This window comes from Rhizopus delemar, genomic scaffold, assembly GCF_000149305.1.
Source record: "Rhizopus delemar RA 99-880 supercont3.3 genomic scaffold, whole genome shotgun sequence".
NCBI classification, from domain to species: domain Eukaryota; kingdom Fungi; phylum Mucoromycota; class Mucoromycetes; order Mucorales; family Rhizopodaceae; genus Rhizopus; species Rhizopus delemar.
Genome location: NW_027137829.1, coordinates 2,985,136 through 3,006,428, shown reverse-complemented (window position 1 = coordinate 3,006,428; position 21,293 = coordinate 2,985,136). Strand labels below are relative to the sequence as shown.

At 32.8% G+C, this 21,293-nt stretch overlaps 8 protein-coding genes across 8 annotated transcripts; 3 read left to right on the top strand and 5 right to left on the bottom strand.

Moving 5' to 3' along the window:
• Positions 1–40: 40 nt before the first annotated feature.
• Positions 41–1,266, bottom strand: RO3G_05361 (uncharacterized protein; the record flags this gene model as incomplete). The annotated part of the gene is made up of 6 exons (XM_067659951.1): positions 41–324; positions 377–502; positions 551–686; positions 744–817; positions 869–1,064; positions 1,114–1,266. The coding sequence occupies 6 exons, from the start codon at positions 1,264–1,266 to the stop codon at positions 41–43; spliced, it is 969 nt and encodes a 322-aa protein (XP_067516052.1).
• Positions 1,267–2,547: 1,281 nt separating this feature from the next.
• On the top strand, positions 2,548–3,402 carry RO3G_05360 (uncharacterized protein; the record flags this gene model as incomplete). The annotated part of the gene is made up of 2 exons (XM_067659950.1): positions 2,548–2,742; positions 3,079–3,402. The coding sequence occupies 2 exons, from the start codon at positions 2,548–2,550 to the stop codon at positions 3,400–3,402; spliced, it is 519 nt and encodes a 172-aa protein (XP_067516051.1).
• A 3,356-nt stretch (positions 3,403–6,758) lies between these two features.
• RO3G_05359 (uncharacterized protein) lies at positions 6,759–7,560 on the bottom strand (the record flags this gene model as incomplete). The annotated part of the gene is made up of 2 exons (XM_067659949.1): positions 6,759–7,196; positions 7,429–7,560. 2 exons carry the CDS (start codon positions 7,558–7,560, stop codon positions 6,759–6,761), a joined length of 570 nt encoding a protein of 189 aa, XP_067516050.1.
• Positions 7,561–10,379: 2,819 nt separating this feature from the next.
• Positions 10,380–10,966, top strand: RO3G_05358 (uncharacterized protein; the record flags this gene model as incomplete). The annotated part of the gene is made up of 4 exons (XM_067659948.1): positions 10,380–10,421; positions 10,473–10,573; positions 10,633–10,748; positions 10,878–10,966. 4 exons carry the CDS (start codon positions 10,380–10,382, stop codon positions 10,964–10,966), a joined length of 348 nt encoding a protein of 115 aa, XP_067516049.1.
• Positions 10,967–11,919: 953 nt separating this feature from the next.
• On the bottom strand, positions 11,920–13,163 carry RO3G_05357 (uncharacterized protein; the record flags this gene model as incomplete). Its single annotated transcript, XM_067659947.1, has 5 exons — positions 11,920–12,069; positions 12,119–12,416; positions 12,460–12,730; positions 12,779–13,043; positions 13,086–13,163. The coding sequence occupies 5 exons, from the start codon at positions 13,161–13,163 to the stop codon at positions 11,920–11,922; spliced, it is 1,062 nt and encodes a 353-aa protein (XP_067516048.1).
• A 351-nt stretch (positions 13,164–13,514) lies between these two features.
• Positions 13,515–14,180, bottom strand: RO3G_05356 (uncharacterized protein; the record flags this gene model as incomplete). Its single annotated transcript, XM_067659946.1, has 4 exons — positions 13,515–13,613; positions 13,660–13,748; positions 13,813–13,911; positions 13,991–14,180. The coding sequence occupies 4 exons, from the start codon at positions 14,178–14,180 to the stop codon at positions 13,515–13,517; spliced, it is 477 nt and encodes a 158-aa protein (XP_067516047.1).
• Positions 14,181–15,556: 1,376 nt separating this feature from the next.
• On the bottom strand, positions 15,557–16,169 carry RO3G_05355 (uncharacterized protein; the record flags this gene model as incomplete). The annotated part of the gene is made up of 2 exons (XM_067659945.1): positions 15,557–15,891; positions 15,956–16,169. 2 exons carry the CDS (start codon positions 16,167–16,169, stop codon positions 15,557–15,559), a joined length of 549 nt encoding a protein of 182 aa, XP_067516046.1.
• Positions 16,170–16,967: 798 nt separating this feature from the next.
• On the top strand, positions 16,968–18,159 carry RO3G_05354 (uncharacterized protein; the record flags this gene model as incomplete). The annotated part of the gene is made up of 5 exons (XM_067659944.1): positions 16,968–16,974; positions 17,198–17,308; positions 17,359–17,484; positions 17,537–17,900; positions 17,961–18,159. 5 exons carry the CDS (start codon positions 16,968–16,970, stop codon positions 18,157–18,159), a joined length of 807 nt encoding a protein of 268 aa, XP_067516045.1.
• Between the last annotated feature and the right edge of the window lie 3,134 nt (positions 18,160–21,293).

Genomic DNA, 21,293 nt, shown 5'->3' with positions numbered 1-21,293 from the left:
GAAGGGGGGGGGGAAGGGGGAAATAAATAAGATGACTCTATCATTTTTGAGGAGAAACAACAAGCGACTTGACTTCACCATTTTCAATCTTTTTTTGAAATACTTCAAGCCATGTCTTCACTTTCTCATAGACCATGAATGTGACCGCTTGACCCGGGGCCACTCTTAGCACACGAGGTGTCAAACCTTTATAGAAAGCTTTGAAACCTTCTTTTTGCCAAATTTCGGTTGTAACCACTTTAAATCTTTCCCATCCTGATCCAGTTGCACTTGATTTCTGTATACGCGTCTTGATTGTATCGATAGGTGCGTTAGAAAGAGGACCTGCGATGGATTTGGGTGAGAAAAAGGGAGTATAAATTTTATAGGATCTTACCCATAGCACCAGATATGCCACCGAGGATCAAGTGTTGATAGGAAGGAAGTTCTTCCAAGTTTTGATAATTTCTAGCAATCCTTTTAAATTCTTGATATGCAGTAAAGTTGGCGGCTTGGTTGGTAGCTAGAAAATAAATGAGCATTATATCCATAACCATTCAGATATTCATACCTTGTCTTAGGGCTGTCAACGTTACACCTTTATATAGAGCGCGGACACCTTCTTCACGGACAATGGTATAAGCAGCGTGAGGTGCATTGCGATATTTGGGAATATCCATAGGATCGGCCATAGAGTGGCGTTGGGCCTATCAATGGAATGAATATCAAGCCACTGCATGTAGGTGAAACACATGACTGTTTACCTGAAGACGAATTTTAATTAGATCCATAGGAGAAACAACCAGGATGGCCTCTGTTGTACCAGCAGCAAGACCAGCTAATATATGTATTGTTAACAAATCGAATCCTCTCTAGTTTTTAAACTTACCAAAAAAGACAGCAGTTGTACTCACCTTTCCACTGGGATCAGCCATCCAAGATTTATAGAGCTCAAAAGATGAAAAACGGATGGCCATCTTTGGTACAATACCAGCGACTACAGCACCTAATCCTTTATACAAGGCCCAAAATGATTCATTTCTGACGATTTTTGCACCTACACCAAGAAAGCCAAGTTGCTTTCCCTAAGGATGATGGTGAATTTTTGAATAATGTATAATTCTATATACATACAGTGGCGCTTCTAGCAGCATTTTTAGACAATTGCATTCTGACTTTAATAGTATCAAGAGGATGGCAAGTGCATGCTTCCATAAAACCAGCTGCACCACCAGCAACCAAGTGTGTTAAAAGTGGTGTTTTTTGTTTATTGTTGTTTTTGCTCATAGCTTATACACAAAAATATGAAAAAAGTAAAAGGATATAAAAGAAAAAAAAAAAAAAAGTATGATAGAAGCACTTTTTATATGCTTTTTTTTTTTTCTGTGAGCAAAAATTAATAAATTTTCATATGCTTCTTATGGCATATTCACTCTCTCACACTTAACGTTTTTCCTTCTTTTGAAGCTAACAATTTATGCCTTAGTAAAATAATTCATAATCAGGTGCCAATCAGCCTTACCTAATCTCAAATGTGGGGAAATAGCATCACATGCAATAGGCTATTAAAGGCCTTTTTTACTTTCCGGACATTTCCGTTTTTGTGCCTAAATATTTCTTTGAAATTACACACGGAAAAGTAACACCGGAAATTTAGGACTATTTCTTGTATTTAATCAATCCAATGAAAAAGCTACTCAATGCTACCTATTGGGCATTATTTTATGAATACCAATTGTGCCGGTCGGACATTTCAAAATAAAACAAAAACCTTCCTCTCTCTCTTTCATTTCCTCCTAACTTTTAACCATCATCATGGGGCTCATAAAAGAAACCAAGCTTTATTTATTTATTTATTCAGACTTGTGTAAACTTCATTTAATGATGCTGCTCTCCAAAGTATAAACCGTTTAAACAAGATCAAAAGATATTTTTTCTTGTAAATTGTAATAAGTCAATACAATTATTGGTTAATTTCCTATTATGGTTTCAACGAACTATAATTCATCATCCTTGTCCAATACAAAACCAGCATTGTTTTTTGCCAGAGGAATCAGGTATCGAAAAGGATTTCCAATCGATCCATATCGTTTTATCACAGACCGGTCTATATTTGTGTTGGATGATGTATAAATCATTCACTGTTTTATTAAAGGAGTAGTATTGTTAAGGAGAGCTTTGCATCTATTGCATATACACGCGATATTGAGGAAGAGAGCAGAAAATTAAAAGTGTACAGATTTGTTCCTTGATATCCTATCCCAATTATTTCTTTCTATAAACTCTCTTTTGAATCCAGAAAAGGTAATTATAAATCAACATTAGAATAGATTAGTAAAATAACCAAAAAAGAAAGGTTTTTTTTTATGAGGGGAAATAATTTATATCTTTGAATAATACCACGTTTTTTAACTTAAAAGATCAACTTGTTAGGATGCAGAGATGCATTAGAGGGGAAAGAAGAAAAAAGGTCAATCATTCCGCATCATTCCTTAATATCAATTTGATGTATAAAATACCTTTTTTTTTTTTTTTTTTTTTTCTCACTTTCTTTTTTTATGAACAAAAATGATGAAAAGACATCAACAAGTTCATGCTGTGACACTTTCCAAATTGGACAATAATAACAATAACAAATCAGATTCAATGTGTTCAATACATCATCAACGTTTACTTTCTTTTCGTTCAAACAATAAAATGACTTCGTATCACAAATCACCTATTGAAAAATTAAAAGAAAGTGTAGAGTCTTTAAAGAAAAAGGTACAAACAAATCTTGTTATCAAATAATATTCTCATTATGTAAAAAAGGACATTGCATCACAACTCCTAATTAAACAACAAGAAATAGAAATAAGAGAATTAAGAGCCAAGTTATCAGAAAATATAGTTAATTCATTAGAGATAAAACAGACAGTTGATACTAACTATCAAGAAAAGATACGAGAATTAGAATCAAAGCTAATAAAACAAAATATAGAATATAACAAACGACTTGTTTTATTACAAAACGCAATAAAAGAAAAAGAAAAAGTCATACTCGAAAAGCAAAAATTATATAAAAGCCTAAAAGAAAAACATAAACAACACTTGTTACAGTTAAATGCAATACACCAAGAACAAATCAACTTGTTATCAGCACAGAACAAAAGAGAATTAAATCAAACAAGAACCAGTCAAAAGCCAGTGAATGATGACAGTGTGAATGAGATTATCGAAAAGGCTTTAATAGAATTTGAGCAAGAACAGCATGATATCAAACCAAATGAAATAAGGCAAACAGTAAACATATCCCGTGGCCTGATTCATAATAGATTACAAACAAACCAGCAGTGGTATGCAAAGGAGTATATGCCAGTAGATGCATTAACTTGGCCATTTCCTCAAACATCATCCAACACAAGATCAAGATTAGGCGTTTAATATCTTTACAAGTCTATTTAGAGCGTATTGAAAAAAAAAGTCAAGTGAAGCTCATCCTCTTTTCATCATTCATTCCTGTTATTCCCTCTTTCATCTTGGGTTTCATAAACCCTGTCTTTAAACGAATAAATTCCTAGCCATGTTGTAAATTACTTGCTTGTTATTCATTTTGCTGATTAACTTGGTCGTATTATGTCAAGTAGACTCCCTGAATCATGTCACTCTCATCTCGGTGGCTTTGATTAACATTGTATAAAGTAAAAATTCACTCTGAAAATTTTGTTGACACTGGGAATTTATTTCATGATGTTTATCACTACTTTTATATGCTGACACCAGTATCTGTCTCATTCTGAAAAAAAAAAGGTTACATATTCCTCTTCAAACCATCATCTTTTGTAGTGTACCACACAAAGACTTATTTTATGCTTCCTATTGTATGAATCGAATCCACCCAAACATTGTTTCTGAAAGACTCTAGAACCAATCTTGATTTTTCTGGGGGCGGCTTAGACAAAAGTGATGGATAAGAGATGGATCAGGCCGGAATGGTTTTGCTGCTTGATATCATTTATTTTCTAGCATGCCAACCTGATAAATTACAAATGGCTTTGAATCTCGCTCTGATCTCCACAGCCTAGGTACTCTTTGACCAAGGGTACTATCCTCATCCTGCTGTTAAAAAAAAAAAACAATTCTTTTTTTTAAGCAATAGCATCATTAGCTTCAACTACGTTTGTTACTATCATCCACTTGATTTCATTCAAGTATTGTTCCATTCGGGGTAGTTCATAAAGTCTAATCCGATATCGATCACTTGGATGATTTGACTTAAAAGAGCTTGCCAGTGAAATACTTTTGTGACAGACAAGAGGATGAAGAAGAGTGAGCGGTCATTATGAAGATCTGGTGTAGTCTACCATGGTCACTACTTTCTTTTGTTCAAGTTGAGGTTTGAAGAGGAAGGGGGGACTGAATGATTACAGTTGAATGTGAATTCACCTAGAATGTTAGAAACCTTGCACAAATTCTTGTATTGTCTTTTTATACAGTGAAAGAGAGTCGTTTAGTGATTCACAATGGACTTGATTGAGAGAAAGAGGGGAATCATGCCATGTTTAATTTATAATTCCCAAAATTGATTCTGCTTTTATGATTTATTTCAATAATTCCAAACAACAAAATCCTTTATTAAAGAATATTTATTTATGAACAAAAGAAAGATATAGTTTTACAACAAGAAAGAGGGTATAAATTATTTCTATTGGAATTCTAAGTACGTTGAGGTGATAAAGATTTCTTGAGTTTTTTAAACATGGATTTATAAACAGAATGAGTTGAATAAGTTGTAAGAAATAATTGATTGTTATCAGAATGATAATCAAATGAATCCTTCATCTTTACCAAATCCCAATCATTTTTTTTATACATAAGCCAAGGTAAAAATGAATTAATTCTCATCAATTCTAATACGGCTTCTGCTGCATCACCAAATAGGGTTGGATGATAATTTTTTTGTTTATAAAATTCAAGTATAGTCTGTCTCATATCGCAAGGTATATTGATTTCTTGTGGTGAATTGGGTCGAATGTAATCATTAATCATCTTTTCACATCTTTTTTCTATTAATTTATTATTTCTACATTCTTTATATTCTTTTGCTTCTATCCAAAATTCCAAGTTTTCAATACAATAAGATTGTTGTAAATAAGTTGAGAATTCTTTAAATATTTCTGAAGATGGATTCTCTAGAATAGATTCTAATGTAATCGTTGATTGTTCAACATGACACAACATGATTAAAAAGAAAAGAAGAAAAAAATGTCAATTGGTTCATTTTTGTCCAGTTAAATGTTGGTGTAACCTATAAAAAGTATATCAATCATTTCACTAAACACACAAATCATTTCATCCTTTTTTTTTTTTCTCGGTAAAATTCATTTTTGTCAAGATCTACTGTTTCCACTTTACCCCCTCTCTTTCTCTCCCTTCCCCTGCATAAAGTAACAAACCATCTTTTTCTGATACTTCTTTTTGTTCACTCAAATGACCTTTGTGACAGTGAACAGGCACGTGGGAAGTTAAAGTCATGGTCTATTTCATCGTCACACAAACTTAGTCAATGCGTCATTGACTGTGAGGATATTTCTGGGAAATCTGTCGTTTTTGAGCAACAAAAAAATATACAAACGTTGCTACGATAGTAAGCTAGTTAGATAGACTAGAAAAGTAGGATTGTTCAGAAAAAAGTATATACAAATCAAGTAGATCACCAAAGCCTTGGTTTATTCTTTTGAACTCTGCTGCGTTCATGGAGAGTAATGATCAAGTAATAGGACCAAAGCTAGCTTGAAGGGTTGAAACTAGTTCAAGCATAGCAAGTTGGTCTCGTCTATCTAATAAGAATGCTTCTCCTTCAAATGATCCAAGCACTTGTACTTCAAACTTTTTATATAATTCAATTTGAAATAATTTGCAATGCCAAAAATAGTACTGAGGATACTTTTTCAAAACAACAGGATGCTGCATTTGCAAAAATAAAATGAAAAATTTAAATATTTCAAATCGATATGCTCATAGCTGTACTTTTATCTCTAGCAAAATAATACGCAAATGCGCAAGCAAGTTGAGAAAATTAGGATCAGCCGTGTCTTCCTGAATATCACACCCAGTATTAAACTTCTTCTTCCAGTACTCAATGTCCTTCAATACAAAACTTTGGAGTGCCAACGATAGTTTCATGACAGCAAAAAGCAATTTGCATGGTGTTGACCATTGAAATTGGCAATATTTTTCATTGCCTTTACGAGTAAGCTGGAAACATGGCGCCCCATCTTCCTACCATTCTTTGCTGATCGCCAGAGACATCCTCTTGTGCGATCATTTTCAGAGCGCTCTTTCTGTTGGCGTGACTCACCTTTGGACGTGTGGATTCCAACCTTCTTGAAAGCTTCAAGCGGTTGTGGTGTTGTATTATTAAAGTTAATCAGCGGAAGCTCCCTAGTTTTCTAAAAAGTAAGTAGGGTCAATTTGCATATGTATGAACGCTTACAAACGTTCAAAGTACTGTCAACGTCGGAAAAACGATCTTTCTGATCCGTCTAATCTCTGTTGATTTCATGAAAAGGTAAGTATTTATTTTCATTTTTTCACTGTAGTTGTTAGAAGGTTCAGACTGGAATGATTCATCGCTTTCTTCTGTAAGTGTCGAACCAAAATGCTCAACCTCACTATTATCATTCTCTTGGTTATTATCCTCTTTGTTGTATGTTTTTTTTGTTATTCATCTCCAGGTGGTTGAAATATTGGTTGCTGTTGCTGATTGATTTGTTGTGTGTTGAGTTACCTGTTCTAGTTTATACAACGGTTGCTTGAGTTGTTATTTGTGGTGAATGTTGCAGAGGAGATGTTTCCTTGTTGGGAGAAAGAGCAACCCCTTCCTCTTCCATAAAAAGACTAATGACCTCTTGATGACCTGCACCATCTTCCTCTTGAATTGTTGAAAGGTTTCTCACGAAATCCAGAGTTAAATCTTCCTCTATAGTTTCCTTGACTTGCTTTTTGGATAGGTCGTTCTTCAAATCAAGCTCTATGAATTTGTTCAATAAGTTGGCGTCGAAGGTGCTTTTTGTTTTTTCATCATCAATTGTTACTGTTTCTAAATTTTTGAGGCTTGTAGGTAACTTAATTGTTTTGAGAGACAATTCCCCTGCTTCTTGTTCTTGTAGTGTTGCTGACCCAAATCCGAAGATTGCAAGTCTTTTCGGCGCGCATGATGGTGCTGAGGAAGACGTCTTTATCTTCTGAGAAGTTTAAAGCGATCCTATTCTGATCATTGAGGTGCTATAACTTTTCGCACAACCCCACCTGCTCTGATTGGTCTTGTGTTCTTGTATATGGTATTAATGAGCTAGTTCGAGTCCAATTTCAATTGTTTAAGCTCTGGAATAAATTCTTTGTTGGTTTGCCCTGGCTTGACCCACTTACCGCTGGTGTATTTTTGTACTGATCTTTTGAAAAACTTACCGTTCTCTTTATGTTGTGACATAGAATTTTCGTCCAAGGTTTCGTGGATGACCTTGGGAAAAAGTAACCGTTGTATTGCTCCTTTTGTCTTTGTAATTTTGAGTTTTTGAGTTCGCGAAAAATTTGTTTCATTTCTGCTCAGGTAAAAACTTGCTGTTTTTGATCAGGTTACTGCTGCTGCTGTTGTTATTGTTATTCATTATCAAATTAGATGATATAATTCATAGTGTTTCCATGATGCGCTGCTTTGAAAGATATAGGGAAGAAAGGGAAAAATATTATTATTATACAAAAAAAAAGAAAGAAAGATAAAGCGTGGCCCTGAGAGCATTTATTACATTAGAAGACAGAATAGAGCCAACTGAAACTGATTTAGAAACGACAAACAATCTAAGGCATACTTTGCATTGAATGGGCTCTCTCTCTCTCGCCCTTACTCAATAAAGAGGTTCAAAAAACATGTCGTTTATTTGACTTATTTGTTAGTTTTATTAATCGAGAGGTATAATACGCCTATTTCACAAAAGATAAGTGAAGATAAGAATGAAGAGAATGAGACTTGGTAATTGACCAAAGTTTTATTGATAAAATCAAGTGAGTATTTATACAAAAGTTAGGAATGTACTTTTATAAAAGAATTGACTCGAAATATTGAGCTCTCAGCTAAAGAATGTTAAGTGATTTTAATATTATGTACGAGTTAATAATGAATTTCGACATCATAGATCAATCATTAATGAGTATGATATGGTTAATAGTAATAAATAATGGGTCCGTATTCTTCCATTGTTATATTTATCGTCATAAACGTCTATCTATAGAATACTTGTATGTGATTGACCGTGATTCAATTCTTGGATTTGACATAATTTAACCGTGCAGTTACGTAATATTTCATCCTTCATAAAGATTATCCGTGTTGTATTCACACAACTAATAAATTAAACATTCATAAATAAGCTTAGATACTACGGAATTATATTCTAACTAGATCTCTATTAATAAATGTGAGGCTTCTACAATAGTCATACTTTGTCCTATTGTTCCTATCGGTGTTCTACTGACTATATCGGAACCTGGCTTCAGGAATGACGATTCAATGCAATCCTTTTCGATAATTATTGTTAGATCAATAATTTATCCATTTATTGTTCCTTGGATCGTCAAGAAGGTAGTGACTAATGTTTATCCACAATCTTTCCTTTATCCTCCCATCCTTCCCATACCATTCTTCTAACCAATTAATTGAAATAGCGGTCAAGATCTAGTTATTCAAAAAATATAAATAACATCAATTGTTTTTATTAATAAATTCATATATAGTCATCCCAAATAAATTATGGGACAAAGAAGTCTATTAAGGAAAGTTTTATGTCCATAACAAAATAAAGCTGTCTTTTTCTCATCCATCAATTCATTAAAAAAAATGTCAGCTAGAATCTCCATAGACTGCACACAACCTTTAATTATATCTGAAGATGAAACAAAAGAAAGTAAAGCATGGGGGTTTTTTATCTTCTTAGAACACATCACACGATTGGAGACATTGCAGGCCTTGTTGGCTTGAACAAGTCCACTGTACAAAATATAAAAGCCAGGATTGATGACTATGGTAGCCCTTTACCTCACAGGCAAATTGGGCGACCATTGAAAATAAATGAAAGAACTGAAAGGCATTTGAAGAGGATAATTAGAGAGGATCCTTTTGCCTCATTTAAAGAAATAAATGTGGAATTAACAAAGCTGGATGTTTTTGTCTGTATAGAAACCTTTCGATCGTACGTGGATCGACTTGACTTCAAATCGTACAGAGCAGCTCATAAGCCTAGATTGGCTGCTAGACACCGCAAAAGTAGGCTTCGATGGGCAAAGGAACACCTCAATTGGACCGAAGACCAATGGAGAAGTGTTGTTTGGTCTGATGAGTCGCGTTTTGTGTAGAAGGCAGTAAACGTGGAAAAAGAGTGCTCAGGAAGGAAGGAGAGCGTTATGACGAAAGAAATATGATATCCACAGTCAAGTGGGGCGGTGGTGGTGTTATGATTTAGGGATGTTTTTGGGGAGGAGGTTTCGGACCTTTAGAAATTATTGATACCAGGACCTAAGTCTATTCAATTCCTGATGTGGTGAAGCTACTTATTTTCGTTTCCCTTTATTTCCTTTTACATTTTCTTTAACAACATCTGTTGGAGCTATCCAACCACACCGAAAAGCATACCATTAGAATCGCCATGAAAAGGAGCATTATTCGAATACAAATAAGCTTTAAAAATCAAAAAGGGGATCAAAGGAGACCCCCGAACAAAATCCGACTTTGTCATTACAGCTTTGACATTCTTTACAGCAAATTATCAACAAATTGTGCAGTTCTTGAATGCCGTTTTTTACTTTATGATCTGGGTAATGATGAAGTCTATGAACAGGAATCTGTTACGAATGGCGACATATTGTCAATGTTGTGAAAGTGCACAGAAATAGTCAACGATAAGAATGTCATGTCGTTCAGAAACTGGTGCTCATTGAAAAAGGAGGACTTTTTGATGTCCAGATCGAAAAGAAAGCATATTTTCGGTTCGTCAATGATCTCTGTTCGACCACTATACATCCTTAAAGAAGGATATATTGGTAAGTCATAAATTAATGCTTTTTAAAGAAACAAATTCAAAAATTAAAGTTTTCACATGAATCAAAACTTTTAGCTAAAACAGTCAAAAGCATTGTTCGATATCAGGTTAAATATCAAACACAGATTCGAGACTTGAAGAAACAATGATTCAGTATCATCGGGTACTCAAGAAAATCAGTTGGATATGAAGACCTTGAAACACGGATCAAGTTATTGAGACTAATGTGTCATCGTTTAAAGGAACGATCGATAGTCGACCGTGTTTTTGTTTTTTATAGTTCTCAAGCAAGTGATCTGTTGTCTCAAAGGGATATGAAACAGGAAAATGAGCTGCTCACACAATTATTCGCGGAAGGAAGTACCCAAGGTAAGCAAATGCGTGTCTTATTGTACACATATTTAATGAGTTTATTTACAGATATGCTGGGGGTACATTATCAACACCGATAAAGTTTGTTTGGTAGCGCTGGACTATGCTGGCTTATCAACAGACTGCAATGACTTATACGGATCCTTGATGTAAGCAGATGGTTTGAGACCTTATGAAAAAAAAGTTCTCTACCAATTATCTTAAATAGACAGCATCCAAATCTTAAAAAAATCATTATCGACAACATACCATCCAACAACATCATTCATGCCTATGACCGTAATGAATTATTGAATAAACCAGAAACATTGAAAAAATTTTACTGTAAGAAGAAACCATGCCAACGATCAATGTAGGAATACTGAAACAGCACAAAGTTCTTATAATCAAAGGTTTTATTATGTTCAAAATTTATGAGTTATGAATAAAAATTATGACAAAAGGTTTCTCTAGTGTACTCTTCTCTTATCTATTGGCTTGCATGTCGTTACATCCATTCCTTTCAAAATCTTTCACAAAAGCAGGATATTGATGGCGCTTAAGGGATTAACGTAGAGTGATTTGAGAGAGACTAGCATTGGCTCTATCAGATCGTCTGAGTAACCGATTTCGATATTGTTCATATCGTCAATCAGCTTTGAAAACTTAACGACGTTCAATTCATTGTATGATTCGCAATAAAACATGTATATTGCTTGTTCCCTGGAGATGGTCACCATTGTGACAAAAAAGGACAAAAAAAAAAAAGAACAGCCTGCACAAAAAGAAGAACAGCCTACACACAAAAAAAAAAAAGATCACCATAGTTTTTCTTTGTTTAAACATTTATCAAAACATTTGACAGAATGGTAAACAAAGTCTTTGTGATCACTTAAGTATAAACTATCGTAGGCCTCACTAATTCTAGTCATTCGCGATTCTTTTTCCAGAAACTTATTTCGCTTAACTTTACTTTTGAGAACGGACTAGAACTGCTCAATCGGATTTAGTTCAGGAGAGTACGGGGGAAGATATGCGTATCGACATCCTTGGGAGCGAATATACTTTCCTATATTAATTGAGCTATGGATAGGAGCATCATCCATGATGAGGTAATGTCCCTTCATTTCTGGTTACTTGTCCATTTCATCAAGAGTGGCCTTTAAAAAGCTTAGATAATGCTCTGTCACTGTTCCTATGCTATAACTATCGGTTGAACGTCCAATTTTTCTCTTTTTAATACGTTTTGGAACTCTCAAACTGACATTGATTAAACCAGTTGTAGATATTGCCCCTAAAATCGATGTTGCGTTTGCTTTAGTTGTAAGTATATTTTAGCCTTTGTCTCATATTTTATGTTTCGTACAACAATCCGAATTAACTTGTAGCTTATTAATACTATTTATATATCGAGTTATGAATGTTGGATACATCATTTTAAAAATGGCAAACAATTGATTACTTTTTTAATTTGTACCAACCCAATCTCGCGCTTATCAGATGAAATGACTGTTTATTAAATATCCATTATCTTTTCTTCATTTTCTTTAGTAGAATTTGGATAGTCCACATTAACAAAAGCTGATCCGCTGTCATCATCACTTGTTCTAGTTGATATTACTCTTGATGTACGCTTGTGTTCAACATCTGAAGGGTTAACGGCTTCCTATTGAAAGAGGATGAGAAAAAGAAAAGAAAAGAATAAGTCAACTTACCTCCATAACTTTAGAAAACTCTTTTGCTTTCTTTGACCAAAAAGATGAAAAATTTGAAAAGAGTTTACCTACTTGTTGTGTTGAAGGACCTTCTGATGTATCGTTATCATTTAGAAATGAATCCATTCCTTTCATGAACTTTGTGCTACCTCTTGACATCACCTTTGCACTTCCAGACATTGCCTTTGATAAAGTATTCTTTATAGGAGCCAAATTTTGTTTTAATTGTAAATCACGTAATCGATTTGATAGTGTGTTTTGAAGGTCAATAATAGAAATATTACCCATACCAGGATGTCTAGAATAAAATGAATACCTGTTCTTGTACTTTTCAAACATACCCTGGATCAACAATAGCATATATCTCATAATCTGTATATTCATTCCATTTCTTAAAATTATCTGTTTTTATCCAATTCTTTAACCATTTCATTCCATAATCTGATAAATAATTATGCTCTTCTTCTTCTTCAATCACTTGTTCTCTATTTATATACAACATGTCATCCAATTGATGATGTGCTTGAGCATGTTTAACACTAGATAAAAGAGATAAAATATATCCTTCAAATCTCGCTCTTAAATAATCATCTGAACCATCATAAACATGTCCTATTCATTTCTATCAGATACATCTTTCTTCGCCCTTTGTTTTCATACCATCTTCATTCCAACCATCATATACCACCTTCACAATTCCTTCCATCCATTTCCTATCTGCAATCGTATGACTCACAACAGGAATCAGTCTCTGATCATAAAATTCAATTGTTCCCGTCTCTACATTCACCAAGACGTCGATCTTTGTATCACTCTTTTGATGAAAGAATATTTGATTGGTTGTTCCTGCTACATAAGATGTTGTCTGATCGGATGATAACATGTCGATTTGTTGTAAAGGTAAATAAGGTTGAAAGAATGATCCCTAGTTACTGTCAGTATTCAGTTGCTATAGTGATCAGGTTACCTTGGCAAAGAGATGTAGAGGTAAACCAGCATATTTCAATAAGCTTTCTTTTGTTCCATCTGATAATCCACCTGCCATCGTCAATTGAATCGTATCCAGATCAGGACTTCCAGAATCCTTTAGGTTTCTTAATAAACCAGGTATTAAGGATATAAGTGAGTATTGAAATGTACACAGTCTTTCTACAGGGTATCCATAAAACAAAATCTACTTTAGTTAATATCTAACCTAAACCATTCAACCTTACTCTTTTTTCAAGCAATAATAATTTCAACAACATCAGCGTCTTTGATTTAAACTTGTATACTAGTTCTCTTAATGAAGTACCCATATATAGTGTTGAGTCCTCAATTTGCCCACAAAAACTTCTATTTAAATCTTCATAAAGATTCTAAAATAAAGTCAACTCATCATCATCACATATTAATCCTATCCTACATCAAGTAACCCTAAATTCGTAAAGTCTCTTTGATTAAACCAAGCTGCTGTCGTCATGGCTAATTTCTCTTTGAGTGGTCCAAATATTGGCTAATAAATGGTTATTATAAATCCTCATATCATTTAGCTATCTTACTTGTTTTGCCAAAACAACAACAGCTTTTTGTACAATTACTCTTGTCACATCTGGTGTTTTCACCAACAAATCCTTTTTTAAATAGAAATCTATCAATTTAACATTATATTTCCTTATTATCTTTATAAACCTTGGAAGCAATCTGTCTATTACAAGATATGCCGAATAATGTTGTTTCAGCAGCCGTTGACCAACCTTTGACTGGTGGTAAATGAAAATATGCAAAATCCTCATCCTTTTGATGTGCACCGTCTAATGTTTTTATTTTTTATTTTTATTTTCTTCACTTAACACTCTATTTTAAATACTTTTTCTAATTTATTCGTTTTACCTGGTAATGCAAGAAAAGGTAAAAAACTCCATTCTTCAGGCAGTTCTAATTTTCCAAGTGTTTCTTGTTCTTTTTGTTGAGGCGGTGATGGTGTACAAAACTCTACGATAGGACCAAAAGCATGATGAAAGCCCACAACTAAAACTGCTGCTATTTGCTGATCTTTGTTGTTATTGATTGAAACGGACATTTTTTTATTTATTAAAAAAAAAACAATAATGATAACCCTCTTGTTGTACATAGTCTCTAATACGAACCCCGATCGAAAGCCAGCAATGGTAATAAAAGAAGATAGTTGAGCAAACAAACCAATCCGATATAATCATAATGTCCATTCTCTTGATAATAGCCACGACAAAACTACCAAGATGATCTTTGATCAATCCTACAAAATTGACGAAATGATTGTCAAAACTGTACTCAAAGAATAGAACTTAATTGTCCACGTCCAATCATACAGTGCTTTTAATGCCAAATTTCTTTGCCGTCTGGACTTGTTTTTTGTTTGAAAGTCCAATAAACCTTTGATGCTTTTTACATATGTTGATCTATACCAGATCAATTACAAGAGAAATAAAAGATATTTTTGAAACCAAGGATAAAAAAGAGGTCAAGAGAACAATCAGTGGAAGATGGCATTATAATTTTGTTGAGAACCAATTCAAAAGCTGATCTTGTGAAGGCCTATATGATGATTAAAATGATCTAGTTCAAATAGGATAGAACACATGGTTGATCAAAAGAATATTTGAGAGGAAGTCTCATGAATTGAAAGAGTAATCTTTGTAAAAGATTTCAAAGATAAGGATCTTCAATATTATTAGGCATCTGTAGTCGGCTGTGTACTGAGGCAATGGGTTGCATGCTTTTTTCATGAGCGTCTGAATTGTTTGAAGTGAACAAAGACTTGGTTTTCTACTAGGAAGCCATCCAAATCTCCCATTTTATGTACAGCCACGATCGTTTCTCGTCCTGGGGCAACCAAAGGATTGGATCAAGAGAAGCCAGTAAATTAAGCAAAGATCAAACAAAGGAATTTTGAATATCCGAAAGCTAATACTAGAACTATCTAATAGTTTATTGGCTGCAAGAAAACAATGTTTATCATTGGCAAAAAAATTGTTAAGTTTGTCGGGTATTCAAATATCTTTTTCTTTCTTTCCTAAAGATTGCATGCTTAAATTTTTCGGCATCTTATGCTTGACTTTTTGGTTAGGTTATTTGACTGCTTCAAATCAACTTCTTCATTGTATTTTACAAGTAAATTTACAATTATTTTTGGAAAGAAAATTCTTACATTTCCCTTATAGAAACATGTTTTGTACATAATCTCTAGCATCACAAGCTTGTACTTGTTAATTTTTATACCTTTAGAAAGAATAGCAGAAAAAGAATCAAGAAATGTAAAGAAAAAAAAAAGGGCCATTTTAATATTTACATTGTTTGATGTTTAGAATCCACCTAACCAAACTTTACGTACATCGGCTAAAGAACATTTACAACGAAGAGGTAGTTTTTAATAATAAAGAGAGAGAGAGCATTTACAAAATTTTATTTTTGGGAGGGTTAATTGGCAAGTACCAATCCTTTACTATCTTGATTTTCTTTTTTACTTGAAATATTTACAGAGTTATTATCTGGACTATTGGGTGGTGAGATGCGAATAGGCGTTGATATTCTTGGTTGAACATAAGGTAATAAAGGTGAATTACTAGGGCTGATTGTATTGTTGTTGTCTACTTTAAATGTTATTCTACCACGAGAACGATCTTCAAACAATGTCATAATGTTGCCATGGTCTCCTACACGATAAGAGACCGAGAAAGGATCAATCCATAATACGAATTCACGAGGTAAATGAGCAAAAATACATGAAGGTTGAATGGCTACTTGAGTAGAAGCTATAAAAGGTTCAATATTATTAAGTAAATTTCTATTATACATATGTATAAATATTTAATTTACCCAAAGTTAGAATAGGATCCAGTTGTCCGTTAAAGTTAGAAATGGCTCTATAACCATTTCCTTTGTAGGGTTGTTGAGGATCCCAATGGTTTTTAAAACGAATCTTTAAAAGTTCAGTCAATTTTTCTTTAAAGCTGTTTATTGATTCTTGATCCACTTTTGATTGTAAAAGTCTACCAAGAAATTCAACTGCTTGGGCTATTTCAATATGCATAATGTATTCTATGTACAAAAAGTAAAGAAAAAGAAAAAAAAGAGAAAAAAGAAAACAGTGGTGTTTATTTATCTGAGATTAAAATTTATTTAGTGTTCATTCCCTCCTTTTTGATTCGTTTAGGCACCTGTATGTATTCTTAAAGGAGTTTATTTTAATGAATTAGTTTCACGCCTGCTATTAAGAAGCTTCTTTTTTTTTATTGTTATTATTACCTTAAGCTTTAAGAATGTTGTATAGTTTACGCCAAATATTTTTTTGCATATTTGTAATTATAAATGAAGACAGTAGTTGTTTTTGTACCATTTTGCTTATAACTATATAAGAGAGCATTTCAAGCAAAAGGTATGGTTCTTAACTGATGCCAGACGTTCTATTGATGTTGATTCCATTAGGATATGATGGATTGCCATCTAGCAATTATGATAAAATGTGCACCATCACATAATTCATTGTCCCTTTTTATCTTATTTTTTAGTTTAATATAAAGTTTATTCTTAAAGAAATGCTTTTGATTTCACGCTTTAGGAGACGCAATTTTTCATTTCTGGTTAAAGGCGTGGCTTTGATTCAACTTTTTTTTTTTTTTTTTTTATGAGCCAAAATACTTATATTTCAAATGATGAACCATTGAAGTCCTATACGGATTTAAACTATATTGATTTATCAAAACATGAAACTATTTGGAAAAACATTGTAGATTCACATCCATTTAATCAAACAGTAAATTTAAATATGCCTCTTTGCACAACTTGAGCCTTAATAAATTACATTTTAGTTGACCGTATTCTTACCAACATGTTCTGTTAATTTAGCAACTGAACACTTTGGTCAGCAAATTGGCTTTTACTATCAAGTGGAAGCACCACTTCATATTCTTTTGGATTCAAACTTTTTCGCAACTTTTATTCAATCAGGTAAAACAAGAATATACGCGTATCCATTATTTTTACTAATTTAAGGAATAGATCAATAGCAGCTCATGATGCATAGTATAGACACTGACTTAAATACGGATAATGTTATAGTACTTGATTCAGCCGGGAACCTTTCACTAAGTTTAACAAAAGATACTTATGAAAAATTTGGTATTCAAGTACAACACAGATCAAAAGCATCCATGAAGCATAATAAATATAGTAAATTGATATTGATGGGGGGGAATGCGATTTAACTTTTGTCACTGTAGTTGTAAACATTTCTTTAAAAGATAAGCACTTTTATCCTGAAAGCAATCAATTTAACAGATTAAAATGGTGTCTTGAAAATACTTTAACAGAATCATTCAAATTTGTATTCGCTGCTGTAGATAAATGTAAGATTTGAGGAAGAAAAAAAATAAAGGCAGTCGATTGCTTACTTTATAGCAGTGACAGGAATAGCAGTAGATATTCAATGGCCAACACAAGTGACAAAAGTGACAAAAATAGATATCGAACCACAATTTGAAACATTGACAGATGTTCAAATCCCAGATTTTGAAAACATCAATCATTCAATAAATAGTCAACCAAAGGAAAATTGGGATAAACATGTATTAGATGCAGTGGAATGGATTGGTTTAGCTTATATGAAGTCCAATAGAATTAAAATAACAACAAAAGCTGTTGATCCATTCGTATCTGTCTATAGAACACCTTCAACTCTTTTAAGTAGTCAAACAGGTACTTTGATCAAATGGAAAGGATTTATACCAACAACTTGTATTCAAAACATAATGATGAATGTTAGGTAAAGGGTACGTTTTCTACTAAAGTGCCATTACTAACGACAATATTATTATTGTTATAGAAAGTTAATGGCGTCTGCGATTGTCAATGAATGGACATCAGTCAGTGTTTGGGGTTATCGAGATTCACCTTATACATGGAACAAAAAAGAGCATTATTCATACTTGAATAGCGAGAATGATTATACATTTTTGCTAATGCCCAAACGCCAAACAGCTTATACTCTTCAGTTCTATGGCTCACATCACTCAAATGTTTAATAAAACAGCTTCTGTTCACAGCATTTTTGTCATACGTAGATTTGTATTGAATGTGCTCAAAATATTTATTCATGAGACCACGAATAAGATTGCATCAGGATAAAAAACTTTGGCCTGCAATCATAAAATGTGTTAATAAAACATTCAAGTTCAGCTCATACGATAGACTAGCACTGCAACCTTTAGATACAGCGCCATTTACCGAGTACAAGAAACGTGATAGTTATCTATTATGGATATTAAAAAAATAGCAGTGATGTACATATGTATATTTGAAATAATCTTTGGCTGATTGAATGTTGAATCAGTACAATTGTCAGAAAGCAAACGTAGAGTAGGATATGAAAACCAACAATATAAGCGTAACATTATTTCCAACAATGAGAAGTTCGTTTCTTGTGCTTACTCTTTTTTTTTACTTGTCACGATTAAAGTGTAATCTGATACTTTTTTGGAATGAAATTGCATTTTTTCTTTTGATTTATCCAAGAGAATAAAAAGGAACAAGAGAGGACGAGACTCGATAAAGAGATTGTTTTATTTAATAAGAAAATTGTACTCTATTTATACTTTTCATACACTGACAATATTTCATGTCATGGATTAATAATTAATGAGTAAGATATAGCTGATGACAAATAGATAAGGGTTACGTGTTCTTCTATTGTTATATTTGTCATTGAATACTCGTATACGATTGATTGCGGCTGACTGTGATTTAGTTCCTGGATTTAATATGGTTTAACCGTGCAATTACGCAGCATCTTATCCTTGATGAAGATTATCCGAATCAACCTGTAGCCTATCTATTGGATATATTTTACATGTAGCTTATTAATACTGTTTTCATATCGAGTTATGAATGATTGATACATCATCTGTAACAAAAATCAATCCATATAATAATTTTACTTTTGAGGAAAGCGTACGCGATTTTAATGGAGTGAACATATCCTTTTGGTACATCTTAGTATACTTTAATAAATTTCAAACCTGAAAATACAAACAAATGTTATTGCTATCTTTTTTTACTTCTTTTTTTATTCTTATTTATAATTGCTCATCTAGTGGATTTCCAGTGCTTTACTTCTGCTCAAACGTAATTCATCTTCTTCAGATGTTCATCTACATATCCCTTCGTCAATGCTGTCCTCATATCTTTTGTTGTGCTCCAAAGATAATCATCGTATAGCGATCAAACATTATTAACGATTAATAATGTGAGTATATGGAAATGTAGACTTATTAATATGTATGTAGATCTACCAAAATAGACTGGTGAATGAGGAGCAAGTGCTTATATTTAATTATATAAAGATTTGCATAATAGAATATAGCATTTAGCCATCTGCATAAGGCTGTGGGCATTTCGCCATCCGCATAGTACATGTATTAATATCTACACTGTGAAAAGTATGTAAGCTCTGGACATATAGTATTAAATAAAATCATATATAATTTTGGGGTCCTATTGAACTCCCCATTTTTATTTTTGTGAACAAAACAGATACTAATCTTTATAACTCTTCAGAAACAAAACAACAGCTTTTCTCAATTAACGCGAATAAGATAGGAGATAAAAGAAATTAAAGAGTTTAAATATGTTGTAGAACAGAGTCTGATCATAACGGACATTGAATAATCACAACTAAAAGAAGTATATTAAAATTGATAAAAGATAATAATTTAAATCTTTATTAAATAAAATATATTCTTCTTCTTTTTATATAAAACTATCACTATTCGATTCATTCTATAAAGTAAACATGAATACTAAATAAGTCATGATCTTTACTATTCATCATTTCTGTAAATGAATAATAAGGGATCAGGTACCTAGTCAACTTTGATCTGACTGGAGGCATTTCATATAAATATATCTTTCCTCTCAATGAAGACGGTGTAATAAACGAAGATAAAAAGAAATAAAAAAGCACCAAAACGATAATTACTTTGAGATACTTTTTATTCTTGATTATATCCAAGTTCAAAGTTCTTTTTTCAATCAGGATTTAGGTGGAATATTTATATTCTTTTGAATGATAATTCATGGGGACGATTGAGTTAAATCAATTGGTTCTTTCTTGATGTTTCATTCTGGATTGGGGCATTGTCATCATATCTTGTTCCATGGAATCTTATCTTGTATAATTATATTATAAATCGTTGTTCTAAGCTACTAGTGTTGCATTTATAAATAGTCATCCATGGAATCGTTGTTTAAGACGGCACTTGTATTTTGTTCCTGAATGGTTATTGGGTTTGAGTAAACTCGGTTACTAAATAAGTACAGAAAGACTGAAACCTAATAATGGAGACAACAGGAGCTATTAAGGCACCAATCGGATTATCGATAGGATTATTTCTCAATCATTCGTTTAGATCAATAAAGTTACTATGCAAGAAAAAACAATATTCTATTCTGACATACATAGTCTCAATGCAACTTAATACATTGGATTATAAAAGAGATTATGCAAAGACTCATTACTATAACAAGTTGGTATTATATATGCAAGACACTCATTACTCTTTATGATATAATTCATCGTCAGATCTTTATGATTCAACTATGCTAGTGTTGGAGATGTTTGGTTTATAGCATAATTTATTATTTTATTATGTCTACCTATAACAGACGGGACAACTCTCCCAGATCAGTTAAAGAACAATAAGATCTATAAAACAACGAATTAAAAATTTTCATAATCGATTCAGTGATCATTCTTCAATCAAACGTGTCAATGATTGGATCTACGCTCATAACTACTCATTTACCCGCCAACTGATAGAAGAATATAAATAGTAGACTTTATAATGATTTCTTCTTAACAATTAAGATTGTCTAAAATAAAGTTCAGTCTCAAAAAGTATTCTTTTGGTTTATCTTTGTTATTTCTTTTACTTTACCAGAACATAACAAAATACAGATTTATTAATAAATATCAGATGTAAACTATGTCGTATTTTCCTTATTAAATACTCAAATGTCGTGTGAGATTACTCAAGATCTCCATGTCATATAATTTAAAGCTACCTCTATATAACACTACGTGTTCTATAGCCATCAGTACTCATAAACAACTTTAGTAATTGTTAAGAATACATAAGATTATAGTCACTTTATTTTAGTA